The following is an 18,010-nucleotide window of genomic DNA, read 5'->3' as shown; positions in this document are numbered from 1 at the left end:
CGTCCAGTCTCCAGGTGTTTTGGAACAGATCACGGGGATTTGGCCAAACCGGCTTTTCTTCCTCCCGGCGCCCCCATCGCAGCACGGTCCTCCCCGCCGCTTCCTGGGGTCACACTTCCCCGTCCTCCTCGACGGTGGCGGCTTCTTCCCAGGCCATGTGATGGTGCCGCTCACCTCACGGCATGGTATCCTCCTCGTGCACTTCCGACCCCAAGGTTTTTCTTTTTCCTCCGCTGATCCAGAACCAAACATCGTCAAACTGGCAGTGTACAACATGTTCTCCGGCGCCTATAGGGTACTCCCTCCACTAGAGTGCCACGGGTTCTCCGACATCGTCTGCAGCGCTGTCCTAACAAGCGCAGACTGTCGCAGGGACCCACAATACTCGGCCTTCTTCTTCAAAGTGATTATTATTGGCACCGGCGAGCAACTCTACAATCTCTATTCGTTTTCGTCCTCCGAGGCGAGCTGGAGCGCCCCTATAGAGTGCCGCAACATCCCAAAGAGGCTAAGTGTCTACAAGATAACTATGCCATGTGGCACCGTCGTGTGTCAAGGCGGAGCACATTGGCTCTTCCGTGACTCCTCACATTTGTACACCCTTAGTGTGAGCCTGGACACGCACCAGGTCTCCTTCGTGAAGCTCCCGACGTCAATATCGCTCCAAAATATGTTTGGCAGCTTGCAGCTTTGTGCGGGCACCGACGGGACACTCACTCTATTAGCCATGTGTGGGCGCCGACTGGAGATCTGGACAAAGGAAAACAATGAACCGCAAACATTGCATGACGATACACGATGGCTCTGGACTCAGGTTATCAACACACTTGTGCCAAGTCGAATTTGCCCGGAGCGATGGATGTACATGGGAGTGACAAGTGGCACGTCGCTCCTCTTAGGCAGCCAATGGTGCACGTACACGATCGACCTCGAAACTATGACACTTGAAGAAGAGACTGGCCAGTTTAGATTCCTTGCACATAGGAGCAGTGTGCCCTTCGAGATGGATTGGCCATCCTTCTTCACATCTCGGCTTAACAATCACATGGACTTCGTGTGAGCAAACTCTATATTGTTTTGGGCTGGTGTTTAATTATATCTCTGCTTGCAAAGAGAAGTGTCTAGCACTTATATTTATGAACGAGTTAATCTATGAATTGGCGTCTGCGAGATGATATTTTACTAACGATAACATCATATACAAAAAAAAAAATCAGTTGAACCAATTTTAAGGAAGCCTATCTTACTGACTTGCTTGCGAAACTGGGAAAGCTTCACAACAGTTCGCTCTGGCGAACGAGGTGATGTACTCTTCCCTGAAGTCCATAAGTGTTGCGAGAACTGAATATTCAGAGAATAGGTAGTATATATTCGGTAGTTTTTAACAACATGTGAACGGAGTGAGCTAAGGCAAATTCAGATCGGCCAGCCGTGCAATTAAGGATATAGCCAGAGGAACTTCATTTTCATGGATCAGCCGGAGGACATTTCCAAAGAGGAAACAAAGCATTTCTACAGAGAATTTCATAAAGTGTAGCAGGCCTTGGGGTGTTTTTTGTTTCTATTTTTGAGGGAACTTGGGGTGGTGACCGAAGGAAGGGATGGCGCTGGGAGGCCCAAACTTCACAGGCCCAACCAGTGGCACCTACGGGCCGTATCTTTCTTTCCTCTCCCGTGTGTGAGTGTCCTCTCCTTCCGAAGATAAAGAGATAGGAGCCGAGCCGAATCATTCGTCGTCACCGTCGCCGTTCTACAGCTGCCGTCATGCCGTGCCTTGGCGCCGCCGCACTCGCCTCAGTGCAGCTCCCACGCCCCCACCCCGCCTCCCGCCTCTCACGCGGCGCGTCGCCGCCGTTGCCGTTCCCCTTCTTGCACGTCGGCCCCCGGGACACCGCGCGCGTTCCTGGTGCTGCTGTCTGCAGCCCGTCCCAGTCTTCTGCAATTGGTGTCTCCTCTGAGGTTTTGAGGTATGAGTTCCCTCTATATCTGCCCTATTTACAGTCCAAGCAACGAGGAAAAGTGGAGGGATTAAGTAGACTGATAAACAGTACAGGGGCTTGGACTCATGGGTATTTGTAGAGTGTTTGTCGACAAAGTAGCTTGCTACTAGGTGGCTAGGTGCTCAAGAGCAAGGCTCCGAAATTTGCTACTAGCTGTATTGTAACAATTTCTAGAGGTTACACTAGTCTCTGGACACCCTTTATAGTTGAAATTGTTATGTTTAAAAGTTCAAACGACAGTTTCAGTTCGTTTGAACTTCTTCTCTGGTGTTCAGAGTGGCATTTTTAATCTCTTCCCCTCTCTATGTTCCTCTGTACATATCTCTAGTCTTTTCCCTTTTTTCCGGCTTTCCCCTCTTGTTCTTCGGTTCGTGTAATGTTTTGAGCTGCCTTAGCTCCTTTAATAAAATTTAGGTAGGGGTTCCCCCCCTTCCGACTCGTTCAAAAAAAAACAGTTTCAGTTCGTACAAGTCTTTCTTTCCTAGACTAGTTTTGAATCGTTCCGTACTTTGCAAGCATATGCCACTAGAATTCACAGTATAGACACGAATTTGTTGTTGAGACAAATAGTACAGACACCATATTTGCTCATGGGATTGATGGAAACAGTTAACACTGGGTAGATTTAAGTCAAGTTCTGATCTAAAGAGTCATGGAGTCAGTCAGTCAGCCAGACAATGTTGATGTGCATAATAATTTCATGGTACAAAAACTGTGCCCTTATGTTGTTTTAACTGTCCAAGAAGAAATTTTGTCAACTTGATTCGCTCCAAGAACATCGCTCAAGTGAACCAATGTAAAGTGGACTAGAACCTTGTGATGTCACCAGTAGCAGCCATGGTCGAGAACCTTATTCTTAGGGCCTGTTTGGTTCCGCCACACTTTGCCAAGCCAAAGTTTGGCAATTTGGTATATGTTTGGTTCTTGCCACAATTTAGAGCTGCCACACTTCACTATCCATATGGCCCACTTGTCATAGAGTGATTTTTTTGCCAACTTTTGCCACACTTTGTGGCTTCCAAAATCCTAGGCACACTTTTGTGGCTGCCACACTTGCCAAAGTTAGGCTTGGCAAAGTGTGGCAGGGAACCAAACAGGCCCTTAATGTAACATATGTGATTTGAATCATTTCTTGTGCTCATATACATCCGCATTAAATTGCAAAGTATAATAGTATAAATCATGCAAATAAGTAATTTCTTGGAGAAACTTGAATATTGCCATGGTCAGTACATGTCATTAGATTCTTAAATTATTACATTGTTGCCAATTGCAAGTGCACTAAAAAGACTTTTGCAGTTCCCAGGAGGAATGTACTATCCACACTACTATCCACTTCAGCAGTCCTGTTTTTCGGGCCAAAGCGGATCACCTTAGCAGAGACCACCGGCGGTGCATTCAGGGAGTACATCGACACCTTTGATGGCTACTCCTTCCTGTACCCCAAAGGATGGATCCAGGTCCGAGGAGCTGGTGCGGACATATTCTTCAGAGACCCGGTTCTCCTCGATGTGAACATGTCTGTCGATATATCCTCGCCTTCCTCATCAAATTACAAAACCGTCGAGGATCTAGGCCCTCCGGAGAAGGCTGCAAAGGGAGTTCTAAAGCAGTACTTGACAGAGTTCATGTCCACCAGGCTAGGTGTCCGACGTGAGTCAAATGTGTTGTCAGCCTCGTCAAAGATTGCTGATGATGGCAAGCTCTACTACGAAGTTGAGGTAAATCAAAATAGTCAAATGTAGAAATCATGATCCAATCAAGAAGTACATTTAATGATGTTTCCACCACATGTTGGCTAAATCCTGCTCGAACTCTTACGATGTACTGCTATGTTGTGCTTCCAGGTGAACATAAAGTCCTACGCAAGCAACAATGAGCTAGCAGTGATGCCGGCAGACAGGGTGCAAAGGCTGGAGTGGGACCGGCGTTACCTGACGGTCCTTGGCGTCGAGAACAATCGGCTGTATGCCCTCCGGCTGCAATCACCAGAGCGGCTGCTCTTGGAGGAAGAGGGAGACCTGAGGAGAGTCATGGACTCCTTCAGAGTCAACAAGATCGAAGCGTAATGAAGATTGTAGAGAAAACAGAAGTAGCAATCATTGCTTAACTTTGGATGCCACCGTCGGGTGAACGTTAGTAATTCGGTGTGGGGCACGACATGATCTTGTTGGTCCATTCAAATCTGAATGGTGGTGATCTTGTTAGGAAAAAAACATAAGTTGTCGTGGCCCACGTGGCAACTTCAGAACCGCGCTGCGTTGTGGAGCTCGAGAGGGCACATTGTTCATTTTTAAGTAGAAAATCAAGGTTGTCTCTCAAAATCAAAGAGTATGTACTTAACTTCTTCCTTTATTTCAACACTCTTAGGCAAGATAGCGCAACACATAACTCAAGTTACAAGCTCAGTTTGTCGGAAAGAAGTTACAAATTCAATTTTATGGCAACCTACTACTAGCCAAATGATCTAGCAAGTCCCAATACAGCTTCTCCACTTTTGGTACACTTGATACTGCCCGTCGCCAAGGGAGACACGAAGAAGCCCGGCCAATCTATTTCAAAGGGAATAGCGGTGGAGACAGGATCGCATAATCGGGCAGTAACCTCCTCCATTGTCCCAGTTTCGAGATCAGCAACGTACATGTTTCCTCTGGAGTCTTTGATGAGCAATGTGCCGCTCTTCTCGCCTACACACATACATCGCGCGTTGTCGATTTGTGTCTTGTGTGGTTGCTGTAGCTCGATCACGCGATCGGGGAGCCACTTTGCAGTGCCATGTATGCTATCCTCATCGCCTTCACTTGTCCATATCTCTACCCGGAGGCATGCCCTATGCAGGAAATTCAATGAGAGCCTGCGGTCCGTGGTGGCGCCAAGCCGTGGCTCGTCATAGAGCTCGCAGACGCGAAGATACATCGGGAGTAGGATCTTTGTTGTGGAGACATCACCGGTCCCGACATTCACATCAAGGGTGCAAATGTCCAGACGGTTACGAAAGAGCCAGCGTGCCTGGCCTCGGCACACGACGGCGCTGAAGTGGGTTTGTTGCTTCCCTACCACTGGGTTCTTGCACTTTCTAGGCGCGCTCCAGCTCGGCTCGGTGGACGAGAATGTGCGGAGATAGATGGAGTGACCATTCCACTCGATGATGTTGATGATTAGCACTTTGAAGAAGGTCGAGCTCCCCACCGTGGACCGTTTCTGTTCATCCGAGCAATAGTCCTGACCACTTAGAATGGCACAGCAACAACTTTTGTCGCTGAAGGGTCTGCTGGGTTCTAACGGTGGCAGCAGCTCGCTGGTGCCGGCGAGCGGGTTACACACGGCTAGGTGGACCATGGAGTTCATACCCGTCCACTCTTGTGAGCCAAGGCGCACGAGCACGAGGCCACTGCGCGAGGCCAGCGGCACGGCGCGTTCCATAGAGCTGCCGGCTTCAGGGATAGAAACGACGAGGAAGCGACGGCGGGGGCCGAGCGGCGACATCGGCGCCGGGATAAAAGGCGACAGCACAGGCGGGGGGTGGATGATGAACGGTTCTGGTTGCCCCTGGAAGAAGCCGATGAGGGAGGACGGGCGGCGCGCTCCTTTCGGCCAGTCGGCCACGAGGCCCCGCCACCGCTTGCAGGTCGCGGCGCAGTGGAAGAGCGCGACGGCGTCCGCGACGCGCACCAAGATCTCCACGAGGACGTCGTCCGGGACCGTCTCCATCTTCGGACGATAGCTAGAGTCTTTGATTCGCATTGGGTGGCCGGGCTGCTTCTTTTTCCTGCCTAGCTATATGTATGCGTGTGTTCCGGTTTTCTTGATAATCTTCCGCGTGTTCTTTTCAACTTCTATCTCAACTCATCTTTAAATTTAGGGACCGTGATTAGCGTCCTAACGGAACGTTTTACATCTCTTACTTGTTTTTTTGGTATAATTTTGAGTATGTACATATACGTGCCCACGTACATGCTCAGCGTGGCTTACAAGAGTCCTTGCCCTAAAGTTTCTCCTAAACTCTCGGAGCCACCCTTCCGGAGGCGATTAGGGTTTCTAGGGTCTTGGGGGCGCTTGTTGATCTGATTGAAGAGGCGCAAGGGGGATCACTGACATGGACATGGCTTTGTCCGTGTGTGGTGGGGAGAAGGGGAAGGAGGCTCTGTCGCCAGGCGGCGAGGGCGAAAATGGAGGAGTTGGGCCGTCTTGACATTACGGATGCGGAGGCCACTCCTCTGGTGGTTGATGATAGGGAAGAGGAGGAGCAAAAGAAGTGGATGCTGGTAGGGAAGATTCTAGCCCGTAATACTTCTCACATCCAAACCATTGCCAGTGCCCTACGCCCTGCATGGGGAAACCCTAAAGGGCTGGCGGTGTTCCGCTCGGTTGGGGCGAACATGTTCATCGTTGTTTCCGCTTCTCAGCGTGATCGGGAGCGGGTATGGGATGGATCACCATGGCATGTCAACAAGTGATTCTGTCAGAATTCGAGGAATGCATGAAGCCGTCTGAACTGTTATTTGAGTGGCTATGGATCTGGGTTAGAGTGATGGATCTTCTGTTCAACCTGCGCGACAAAAAGTGGTGGCTGCCAATTGCAAGGCAAATTGATGAGAATGTGAAGGACGTCCAGTTTGATCATATTGGGGGCTACCTGAGGGTTAGGGTTACACTTGATGTAGCCAAACCTCTCCGAAGATGGGTGTTGATAGATTCGGCAAGGAGAAAATGTGTGGATCTCTATGATATTCAGTATGAGCAGGCCCCACACTTTAATTTGTTTCTCCTGTGGCTGCTTTGGACATGCTGATCCACTTTGTCCGACGCTAGGGACAAGAGATGCCAATGGTAACCTCCCTTTCGGGAGGGGTTTAAGGGCGCGAAAGGAGGAAGAAGGCAAGCTTTAGTGGAGGATCATCGGGTGGGCAGAGCACATTCAGAAATAATAAAGCAGATACCCAAGGATCAAGCAATGTAATGGAGGCTAGGGGTGAGGCCACATCCCCACTAAAGAAGAACACGGCGCAAAAATGCATAGTTGGGACTACACCTAAAGTGTACATGAGGGTGGAGACGCCGCTCCTCGAGAATGGTTCTCGCCAAATGGATGGTGTTATTGTGCCATTTGTGAATCTATCAGAGGTTGTAGCTCATTCAGTAGCGGATGATGAGGGTAGAGGAGAACCTGATCCTAAGAAGAAGAAACCTACTCTGACTAACTCAGACAATTTGACCGAGGCTGCGATGCAGCCCTGCCTAGAGCAATGAGTTGCTTAAGTTGGAACGGTCAGGGGCTTGGGAACCTAGCAGCTGTTTGTGAGCTTCGCAATATTGTGAAGCAAGAAAGGCCTTGTCTCCTGTATGTTATGGAGACGAAGATTTCTGCGAGGCGAGTTGAAGAGTTGAAAAATACGCTTGGTTTTCTAGGTTGTTATGCGGTGAACACTGAGGGTTTGAGTGGTGGTATTGGTCTGTTTTGGACAGAAGAAGTGTTTGTTGAGAAAAATTATTTAATTCATGCCATATTGATGCAATGGTGAGGATGAAATATGATGATGCTCCAAGTTGGAGATTTACTGATTTTTATGATGTGCCAAAGGTTGCGGACATGCACCATAGTTGGAGTGACCTGCGCACATTGGCGAGAATTGAGCATCCGGCCTGGCTTTGCATGGGGGATTTTAACGAGACACTTTATGCCTTAGAGCAATTCTCCAGGGCAGCTAGACCGGAGTGGCAGATGAGAACATTCAGAGAAGCCACTGAAGATTGTTCTGTCCATGACCTTGGATGGTCTGGTATGGAATACACTTGGGACAACTGGCAATGGGTGTTGCAAATGTTAAAGCACGACTTGATCGGGCCTTTGGTGATGAAAATTTTGTTAACAGATTTGCTCACACACAAGTTCGGCATATAGTCTCTACGGAATCAGATCATTGTTTTGTTAATGTGGTTTTCAGAGAACATGTGGTTGAGGAGAGAGGACGGGGTACTAAGCAATTCAGGTATGAAGATGTCTGGCAGACCCACGTCGATTATGATAAGCTGGTACTTGACAAATGGTAGCGAGGGGCTTGTCAGCAGGGTTTATGCGGCGTGGTTAAGGCCTTGTTTGTGCTGCAATCAAACCTTAGTGTTTGGGGTGCAAATGAATTCTGGTGTGTCACTCGGAAGGTCTGTAAACTACGTGATTAGCGTTGCCTACTCGATGATACCCCGAAGGAGGGATCCGCACGAAGGGGGAAGAAGTAGGGGCCATAGGGAGGAGAGTCATTGGAATGGTGGTACGCGGTTTACCAAGCTTCAGAACACGCTGCTCGGAGGCAGGGCCTACTGCTGATTGTCTGGAATTATCTGGGCGCTTTCGCATTATTACAATGAGTTGTGGTTGTGTCTTTAGGGCTCCCGGGATCCAGCTTATAAAGGCACCAAGATCTAGGGTTTACACAGAGAGTTCTAGACAAAATACAATATTTCATAACTACGGAATATTACATTGCCGTGCACGTCAAGGATCCGCCTATACCTAATACGTCATACTGGATCCGGATATCTTCATGGGCCTTGCCATATCCGACTCCTGGCGAAGGTCGGGCTAGATCCGGCTCCTTGTTCCTAGGATGGACATCTTCCATTTTGATCAACAACAACTGGGCCGCCCGGTAGGCCATATGCCACCACCACCATCTGTGGGCCACCCGGCTTGCCAGATGTAGGCACTGTTGATGGTACCCTATGAAGTATATCCACAACAGTAGGTTCACCATATATTACGTCTTGCTCATGCCTCTGAAATCTCCGCTTAGCTTCCCGGAAGTCTTGGAAATCTTGAAGAACTCCGACTTCTAAAATATCTTTGCAGCTCCTTTCCCGGAAAATCTTTTCTTCCACAGGACTTCACCATCTACCAAACTTTGAAAATTGTTCTCTGGATAATCATCTCGTATAATTTAAACTAAGTACCTCAGAGTTTCCCGGATCCCCCAAGGAGATCAAATGGTTCCGCCAACTCAGGCTTCAAATTCGGGTATTCCAACGGTAACTTATAATCCCTTTGCCGAATTTACCGCTAGGGTTTCGTACACATGTCGACCATCCTACGGAGCGACGCTTGCGTTTCGACCACAGGATATCCGGAGCCTTAATCTCATTCCCCGGCTATAAATATCACTGCGGCATGGTTTACCTTCTCTAATCTTGTCATTCTCCCATTGTGTTGCTCTCACTCCAACGCCGCCTCCGAGCTCCTCACGCAGCCGTGCCGAAACCTCACCGGAGTTTCGCCGGAGCATCACCGCTGCACCGTGTTCATCAACAGTTCTTTAGTCAAGTGAGCCACCGCACAAAAACCTCGCTGCCGGCCAGCTCGACCACTGCGGACTCCATTCTCTGGTAATTTCTCTGGCCACAAGATTTTCAATCGGAGCTCGTAGGGATGAATCAAGTGAACTGGCAATCTTTACTCACACTAGACATTTGTGCAGATGTGTCTGATACGTCTCCGACGTATCGATAATTTCTTATGTTTCATGCCACATTATTGATGATATCTACATGTTTTATGCATACTTTATTATATTATTATGCGTTTTTCGGAACTAACCTATTGACGAGATGCCGAAGGGCCAGTTGCTGTTTTCTGCTGTTTTTGGTTTCAGAAATCCTAGTAAGGAAATATTCTCGGAATCGGACGAAATCAACGCCCAGCATCTTAGGATTGCATGAAGCTTCCAGAACACCCGAGAGTCGCCAGAGGGGGGCCACAGGCCCACCAGATGACAGGCCGGCGCGGCCAAGGGGGGGCCCGCGCCCCCCTGTTGTGTCGTCGCCTCGTTGACCTTCTGATGCCGCCTCTTCGCCTATATAAAGGTCCCTGACCTAAAACACGATACGGAAAAAAACCACGGTACGAGAAACCTTCCAGAGCCGCCGCCATCGCGAAGCCAAGATCTGGGGGACAGGAGTCTCTGTTCCGGCACGCCGCCGGGACGGGGAAGTGCCCCCGGAAGGCTTCTCCATCAACACCACCGATATCTTCATCAACGCTGCTGTCTCCCATGAGGAGGGAGTAGTTCTCAATCAAGGCTCGGGGCTGTACCGGTAGCTATGTGGTTCATCTCTCTCCTATGTACTTCAATACAATAATCTCATGAGCTGCCTTACCTGATTGAGATTCATATGATGATGCTTGTAATCTAGATGTCATTATGCTAGTCAAGTGGATTTTACTTATGTGATCTCCGGAGACTCCTTGTCCCACATGTGTAAAGGTGACAGTGTGTGCACCGTGTGGGTCTCTTAGGCTATATTTCACAGAATACTTATTCACTGTTATGAATGGCATAGTGAAGTGCTTATTTATATCTCTTTATGATTGCAATGTGTTTTGTATCACAATATATCTGTGTGCTACTCTAGTGATGTTATTAAAGTAGTTTATTCCTCCTGCACGGTGTAATGGTGACAGTGTGTGCATCGTGTAGTACTTGGCGTAGGCTATGATTATGATCTCTTGTAGATTATGAAGTTAACTATTGCTATGATAGTATTGATGTGATCTATTCCTCCTTTCGTAGTGTGAAGGTGACAGTGTGCATGCTATGTTAGTACTTGGTTTGGTTATGTTGATCTGTCATGCACTCTAAGATTATTTAAATATGAACATTGAATATTGTGGAGCTTGTTAACTCCGGCATTGAGGGTTCGTGTAATCCTACACAGTTAGTGGTGTTCATCATCCAACAAGAGGGTGTAGAGTCTAGCATCTATCTATTTATTCTGTTATGTGATCAATGTTGAGAGTGTCCACTAGTGAAAGTATGATCCCTAGGCCTTGTTCCTAAATACTGCTATCGCTGCTTGTTTCTTGTTTTTGCATCTTTACTTCCTGCAATATTACTACCATCAAGCTGCACGCCTTGACAAGCACTTTTCTGGTGCCGTTGCTACTGCTCGCATTTATTCATACCACCTGTATTTCACTATCTCTTCGCCGAACTAGTGCACCTATTAGGTGTGTTGGGGACACAAGAGACTTCTTGCTTTGTGGTTGCAGGGTTGCATGAGAGGGATATCTTTGACCTCTTCCTCCCTGAGTTCGATAAACCTTGGGTGATCCACTTAAGGGAAACTTGCTGCTGTTCTACAAACCTCTGCTCTTGGAGGCCCAACACTGTCTACAAGAATAGAAGCACCCGTAGACATCAAGCACTTTTCTGGCGCCGTTGCCGGGGAGGAAAGGTAAAGGCACTCATACTCCGGTCCCAGGTAACTAAGTACTTTTCTGTTGCCATTGTGTGTGTGCTCGAAGCTATTTCCTTTAGATCCTGCAATTGCATCTTTTTGTTTCTTGTTTACACTTGTTAGGCATAATGGACAACAATGAGCTTCTTATTCTATTTCCTGATTTAAGATATGGATGGTTTGATGCGAAAATTAAAAACCTATGGAACATATTAGTATGAATGCTTTGAACACCATTGTTGCTAATGATATGGAAAATTCTAAGCTTGGGGAAGCTGGCTTTGATGAGCATGATAGTTTTAGTCCCTCAAGCATTGAGGAGAAAATTTACGCTGATGATACGTTGCCTCCTATTTATGATGATGATAGTAGTCTTTTAGTACCGCCTGTTATGGAGGATAAATTTGATTATGATTACAATATGTCTCCTATATTTGATGATGAGAATAATAATGATAGCTACTTTGTTGAATTTGCTCCCACTATTACCAATAAAATTGACTATGCTTATGTGGAGGGTAATGATACTTTATGCATGTGAATAAAGATGTTTTATGTGATACTTATATTGTTGAGTTTGCTCATGATGCTACTGAAAGTTATTATGAGAGAGGAAAATATGGTTGTAGAAATTTTCATGTTACTAAAACACCTCTCTATATGCTGAAATTTTTGAAGTTACACTTGTTTTATCTTCCTATGCTTGTTACTTTGCTCTTCATGAACTTGTTTATTTACAAGATTCCTATGCATAGGAAGCATGTTAGACTTAAATGTGTTTTGAATTTGCTTCTTGATGCTCTCTTTTGCTTCAACTCTTATTTCTTGCGCGAGCATCATTAAAATTGCTGAGCCTATCTTAATGGCTATAAAGAAAGAACTTCGTGGGAGATAACCCATGTGTTTATTTTGTTACAGTACTTTTATTTTGTATTTGAGTCTTGGAAGTTGTTACTACTGTACCAACCTCTCCTTATCTTATTTTATTGCATTGTTGTGCCAAGTAAAGTCTTTGATAGTAAGGTTCATACTAGATTTGGATTACTGCGCAGAAACAGATTTCTTGCTGTCACGAATCTGGGCCTAATTCTCTGTAGATAACTCAGAAAATTATGCCAATTTACGTGAGTGATCCTCAGATATGTACGCAACTTTCATTCAATTTAGGCATTTTCATCTGAGCAAGTCTGGTGCCTCAATAAAATTCGTCTTTACGGACTGTTCTGTTTTGATACATTCTGCCTTTTATTTCGCATTGCTTCTTTCGCTGTGTTGGGTGGATTTCTTTGTTCCATTACCTTCCAGTAGCTTTGGGCAATGTCCAGAAGTGTTAAGAATGATTGTGTCACCTCTGAACATGTGAATTTTTGATTATGCACTAACCCTCTAATGAGTTTGTTTCGAGTTTGGTGTGGAGGAAGTTTTCAAGGGTCAAGAGAGGAGGATGATATACTATGATCAAGGAGAGTGAAAGCTCTAAGCTTGGGGATGCCCCGGTGGTTCACCCCTGCATATTTTAAGAAGACTCAAGCATCTAAGCTTGGGGATGCCCAAGGCATCCCCTTCTTCATCGACAACATTATCAGGTTCCTCCCCTGAAACTATATTTTTATTCCATCACATCTTATGTACTTTACTTGGAGCGTCTGTTTGTTTTTGTTTATGTTTGAATAAGTTCATCCTTGTGTGGGAGAGAGACATGCTCCGCTGGTTCATATGAACACATGTGTTCTTAGCTTTTAATGTTCATGGCGAAGGTTGAAACTGCTTCGTTAATTGTTATATGGTTGGAATCGGGAAATGCTACATGTAGTAATTCTAAAATGTCTTGAATAATTTGATACTTGGCAATTTTTGTGCTCATGTTTAAGCTCTTCCATCATATACTTTGCACCCATTAATGAAGAAATACATAGAGCTTGCTAAAATTTGGTTTGCATATTTGGTCTCTCTAAGGTCTAGATAATTTCTAGTAAAGAGTTTGAACAACAAGGAAGACGGTGAAGAGTCTTATAATATTTACAATATGTCTTTTATGTGAGTTTTGCTGCACCGGTTCATCCTTGTGTTTGTTTCAAATAACCTTGCTAGCCTAAACCTTGTATCGAGAGGGAATACTTCTCATGCATCCAAAAATCCTTGAGCCAACCACTATGCCATTTGTGTCCACCATACCTACCTACTACATGGTATTTCTCCGCCATTCCAAAGTAAATTGCTTGTGTGCTACCTTTAAATTTCCATCATTCGCCTTTGCAATATATAGCTCATGGGACAAAATAGCCTTAAAAACTATTGTGGTATTGAATATGTACTTATGCACTTTATCTCTTAGTAAGTTGCTTGTTGAGCGATAACCATGTTCCTGGGGACGCCATCAACTCTTTGTTGAATATCATGTGAGTTGCTATGCATGTTCGTCTTGTCTGAAGTAAGGGCGATTTTCACAATCAAATGGTTTGAGTATGCATACTGTTAGAGAAGAACATTGGGCCGCTAACTAAAGCCATGAATCATGGTGGAAGTTTCAGTTTGGACATAAAACCTCAATCTCTTATGAGAATATTATCTGTTGTTGAATGCTTAAGCATTAAAAGAGGAGTCCATTATCTGTTGTCTATGTTGTCTCGGTATGGGTGTCTAAGTTGAAGAATGATCAAAAGCGAGAAATCCAATGCGAACTTTCTCCTTAGACCCTTGTACAGGCGACATAGAGGTACCCCTTTGTGACACTTGGTTGAAACATATGTTATGCAATGATAATCCGTGTTAATCCGAGCTAATTAGGACAAGGTGCGGGCACTACTAGTATACTATGCATGAGGCTCGCAACTTGTAAGATATAATTTACATGATACATATGCTTTATTACTACCGTTGACAAAATTGTTCCATGTTTTCAAAATAAAAGCTCTAGCACAAATATAGCAATCGATGCTTTCCTCTTTGAAGGACCTTTTTTTTACTTTTATGTTGAGTCAGTTCACCTATTTCTCTCCACCTCAAGAAGCAACCACTTGTGTGAACTGTGCATTGATTCCTACATACTTGCATATTGCATTTGTTATATTACTTTACATTGACAATGTCCATGAGATATACATGTTATAAGTTGAAAGCAACCGCTGAAACTTAATCTTCCTTTGTGTTGCTTCAATACCTCTACTTTGAATTATTGCTTTACGAGCTAACTCTTATGCAAGACTTATTGATGCTTGTCTTGAAGTACTATTCATGAAAAGTCTTTGCTTTATGATTCATTTGTTTACTCGTGTCATTACCATTGTTTTGTCGCTGCATTCATTACATATGCTTACAATAGTATGATCAAGGTTATGATGGCATGTCACTCCAGAAATTATCTTTGTTATCGTTTACCTGCTCGGGACGAGCAGGAACTAAGCTTGGGGATGCTGATACGTCTCCGACGTATCGATAATTTCTTATGTTTCATGCCACATTATTGATAATATCTACATGTTTTATGCATACTTTATGTCATTATTATGTGTTTTCCGGAACTAACCTATTGACGAGATGCCGAAGGGCTAGTTGCTGTTTTCTGCTGTTTTTGGTTTCAGAAATCCTAGTAAGGAAATATTCTCGGAATCGGACGAAATCAACGCCCAGCATCTTAGGATTGCATGAAGCTTCCAGAACACCCGAGAGTCGCCAGAGGGGGGCCACAGGCCCACCTGACGACAGGCCGGCGCGGCCAAGGGGGGGCCCGCGCCCCCCTGTTGTGTCGTCGCCTCGTTGACCTTCTGACGCCACCTCTTCGCCTATATAAAGGTCCCTGACCTAAAACACGATACGGAAAAAAGCCACGGTACGAGAAACCTTCCAGAGCCGCCGCCATCGCGAAGCCAAGATCTGGGGGACAGGAGTCTCTGTTCCGGCACGCCGCCCGGACGGGGAAGTGCCCCCGGAAGGCTTCTCCATCAACACCACCGCCATCTTCATCAACGCTGCTGTCTCCCATGAGGAGGGAGTAGTTCTCCATCGAGGCTCGGGGCTGTACCGGTAGCTATGTGGTTCATCTCTCTCCTATGTACTTCAATACAATAATCTCATGAGCTGCCTTACATGATTGAGATTCATATGATGATGCTTGTAATCTAGATGTCATTATGCTAGTCAAGTGGATTTTACTTATGTGATCTCCGGAGACTCCTTGTCCCACGTGTGTAAAGGTGACAGTGTGTGCACCGTGTGGGTCTCTTAGGCTATATTTCACAGAATACTTATTCACTGTTATGAATGGCATAGTGAAGTGCTTATTTATATCTCTTTATGATTGCAATGTGTTTTGTATCACAATATATCTGTGTGCTACTCTAGTGATGTTATTAAAGTAGTTTATTCCTCCTGCACGGTGTAATGGTGACAGTGTGTGCATCGTGTAGTACTTGGCGTAGGCTATGATTGTGATCTCTTGTAGATTATTGATACGTCCAAAACGTATCTACTTTCCTGAACACTTTTGCTATTGTTTTGCCTCTAATTTGTGTATTTTGGATGCAACTAACACGGACTAACGCTGTTTTCAGCAGAACTGCTCTGGTGTCTCGTTTTTGTGCAGAAATCCAACTTTCGGGAAAATCCTCGGAATTTATGCAGAAGGCCCTATTTTCCCAGGAAACTAACGGAGCCAGAAGGACAAGTCAGGTGGAGGCCCGAGGGCCCCACACCATAGGGCGGCCCGGCCCAGGGGGGGCCCGCGTGGCCCTGTGGTGTGGCCCCCTCGGCCGGCCTCCGACGCCCTCCTTCGGACTATTTATCGGCCTCGACCTAAAAACGCACGGGGAGAAGTCGAAGTCGCCAGAAACCCTCCAGAACGCCGCCACATCGCGAAACTCCGTCGCGGGAGCCAGAAGTCTCCGTTCTGGCACTCCGCCGGGACGGGGAATTGGAGGAGATCATCACCGCCATCACCGCCAACGCCTCTACATCAACCAGCCATGTTTCCCCCATCCATGTGTGAGTAATTCCCCCGCTGTAGGCTGAAGGGGATGGTAGGGATTGGATGAGATTGGTCATGTAATAGCATAAGATTGTTAGGGCATAGTGCCTAGTGTCCGTAATTGGTACTTTGATGATATTGTTGCAACTTGTTATGCTTAATGCTTGTCACTAGGGCCCGAGTGCCATGATCTCAGATCTGAACATGTTATTGTTTCATCATGATATTCATTGTTTATGGTCTTACCTATAAGTTGTATACACATGTCGCTGTCCGGAACCGATGGCCCCGAAGTGACAGAAATCGGGACAACCGGAGGGAATGGTAGCGATGTGAGGATCACATGTGTTCACGGAGTGTTAATGCTTTGCTCCGGTACTCTATTAAAAGGAGTACCTTAATATCCAGTAGTTTCCCTTGAGGCCCGGCTGCCACCGGCTGGTAGGACAAAAGATGTTGTGCAAGTTTCTCATTGCGAGCACGCACGACTATATATGGAACACATGCCTATTGATTGCTTTGTACTTGGACACCGTTTTATTATTATCTGCAAATGCCCTGCTATGATTGTTACATGAGTTTCTCTCATCCATGCAACGCCCGTCATCCGTCCCCGTGCCTACAGTATTTTAATCCTGCTGTTTACTAAAATTACTACTGCTGTCTCTGTTACTCGTCTGTTATTTCACTACTGCCATCGCTATAAAGCTGTTACTGATAAACTCCTGCGAGCAAGTCTGTTTCCAGGTGCAGCTGAATTGACAACTCCGCTGTTAAGGCTTCCAAGTGTTCTTTGTCTCCCCTTGTGTCGAATCAATAAATTGGGTTTTACTTCCCTCGAAGACTGTTGCGATCCCCTATACTTGTGGGTCATCAAGGCTATTTTCTGGCGCCGTTGCCGGGGAGCATAGCTTTATTTGGAAGTTCACTTGGATTGATATTGTTCGCTGCAAATTCTCCATCATGGGTAAACCTCGCGATACTAAGATCGCCATATTACCATCCACTACAAGAAAAGGTACAATTCTGAATACCTCTGCTGCTCTTGATTCACCATCTGTGATTGATAAACTTGTCTCATAATATTGATAATGTTTCTGCTGTGCTTGATGATAGTGGTTCGTTGGGATCTTTTCTAGATGCTACAATTGCTAGGTCTAGACAAATTGAAAATACTGAAACTCCTAATGCTACTACACCTGTTAATTCACCTGAACTTGATTATTTTAGTGATGATCCTGATGAAGATTATGTGGAGCTTAATGATGATTTTATTGAAAAATGCAATGCTACTACTGATGCAAGAAAAATTAAAAAGTTGCTTGCAGAACATGCTGTTAGATATAAACTGTCTCCTGATCCTAAATTTGCTACATCTCCTATAAACATTAGGGATAAAGATTATGATTTTTCTCTTGATCTATCTCATATAGCTATTGTTGAGAAAACACCCTTTTGTGGTACTGAAAAAGAAAGTGCTGTTGAACACATGACTGAGTTATCTACTCTTAGTAGCTTGTTTTCTGATGATGTCAAGATGCGTACTTACTTTGTTGCTAAAATCTTTCCATTCTCATTAAAGGATGACGCTAAAACTTGGTATAATAATTTGCCACCTAATTCTATTAAAAATCCAAAAGAATTGCTTGATGTTTTCTTCCGCAAATACTTTCCTGCTAGTGCTCAACATATTGCTTTGCAGAGAATTTATAATTTTGACCAGGGAGATGAAGAGAAATTGCCTGAGGCTTGGGCGAGGTTTTGCTCTCTTATTAGAGCCCGGCCTGAGCATGATCTGGAAAAGCATGATTTACTTGAT

At 45.5% G+C, this 18,010-nt stretch overlaps 1 protein-coding gene across 1 annotated transcript; it reads left to right on the top strand.

Moving 5' to 3' along the window:
• The first annotated feature begins 1,664 nt into the window (after positions 1-1,664).
• LOC127325600 (psbP domain-containing protein 1, chloroplastic) lies at positions 1,665-4,355 on the top strand. The gene is made up of 3 exons (XM_051352384.2): positions 1,665-1,967; positions 3,307-3,721; positions 3,848-4,355. The coding sequence occupies exons 1-3, from the start codon at positions 1,765-1,767 to the stop codon at positions 4,067-4,069; spliced, it is 840 nt and encodes a 279-aa protein (XP_051208344.1). The 5' UTR covers positions 1,665-1,764; the 3' UTR covers positions 4,070-4,355.
• Positions 4,356-18,010: the final 13,655 nt, after the last annotated feature.

This window comes from Lolium perenne, chromosome 1, assembly GCF_019359855.2.
Source record: "Lolium perenne isolate Kyuss_39 chromosome 1, Kyuss_2.0, whole genome shotgun sequence".
Taxonomy (NCBI): Eukaryota; Viridiplantae; Streptophyta; class Magnoliopsida; order Poales; family Poaceae; genus Lolium; species Lolium perenne.
Note: the sequence above shows the minus strand (reverse complement) of the source record. Positions and strands in the feature narration are given on the sequence as shown.

Bases quoted from the DNA above. Each gene is read 5' to 3' on its own strand.
- LOC127325600 (XM_051352384.2), top strand. From the start codon at position 1,765: ATGCCGTGCCTTGGCGCCGCCGCACTCGCCTCAGTGCAGCTCCCACGC. The intron at 1,968-3,306 runs GTATGAGTTCCC...TGCAGTTCCCAG, and splicing joins GTCTCCTCTGAGGTTTTGAG to GAGGAATGTACTATCCACAC. The intron at 3,722-3,847 runs GTAAATCAAAAT...TTGTGCTTCCAG, and splicing joins AGCTCTACTACGAAGTTGAG to GTGAACATAAAGTCCTACGC.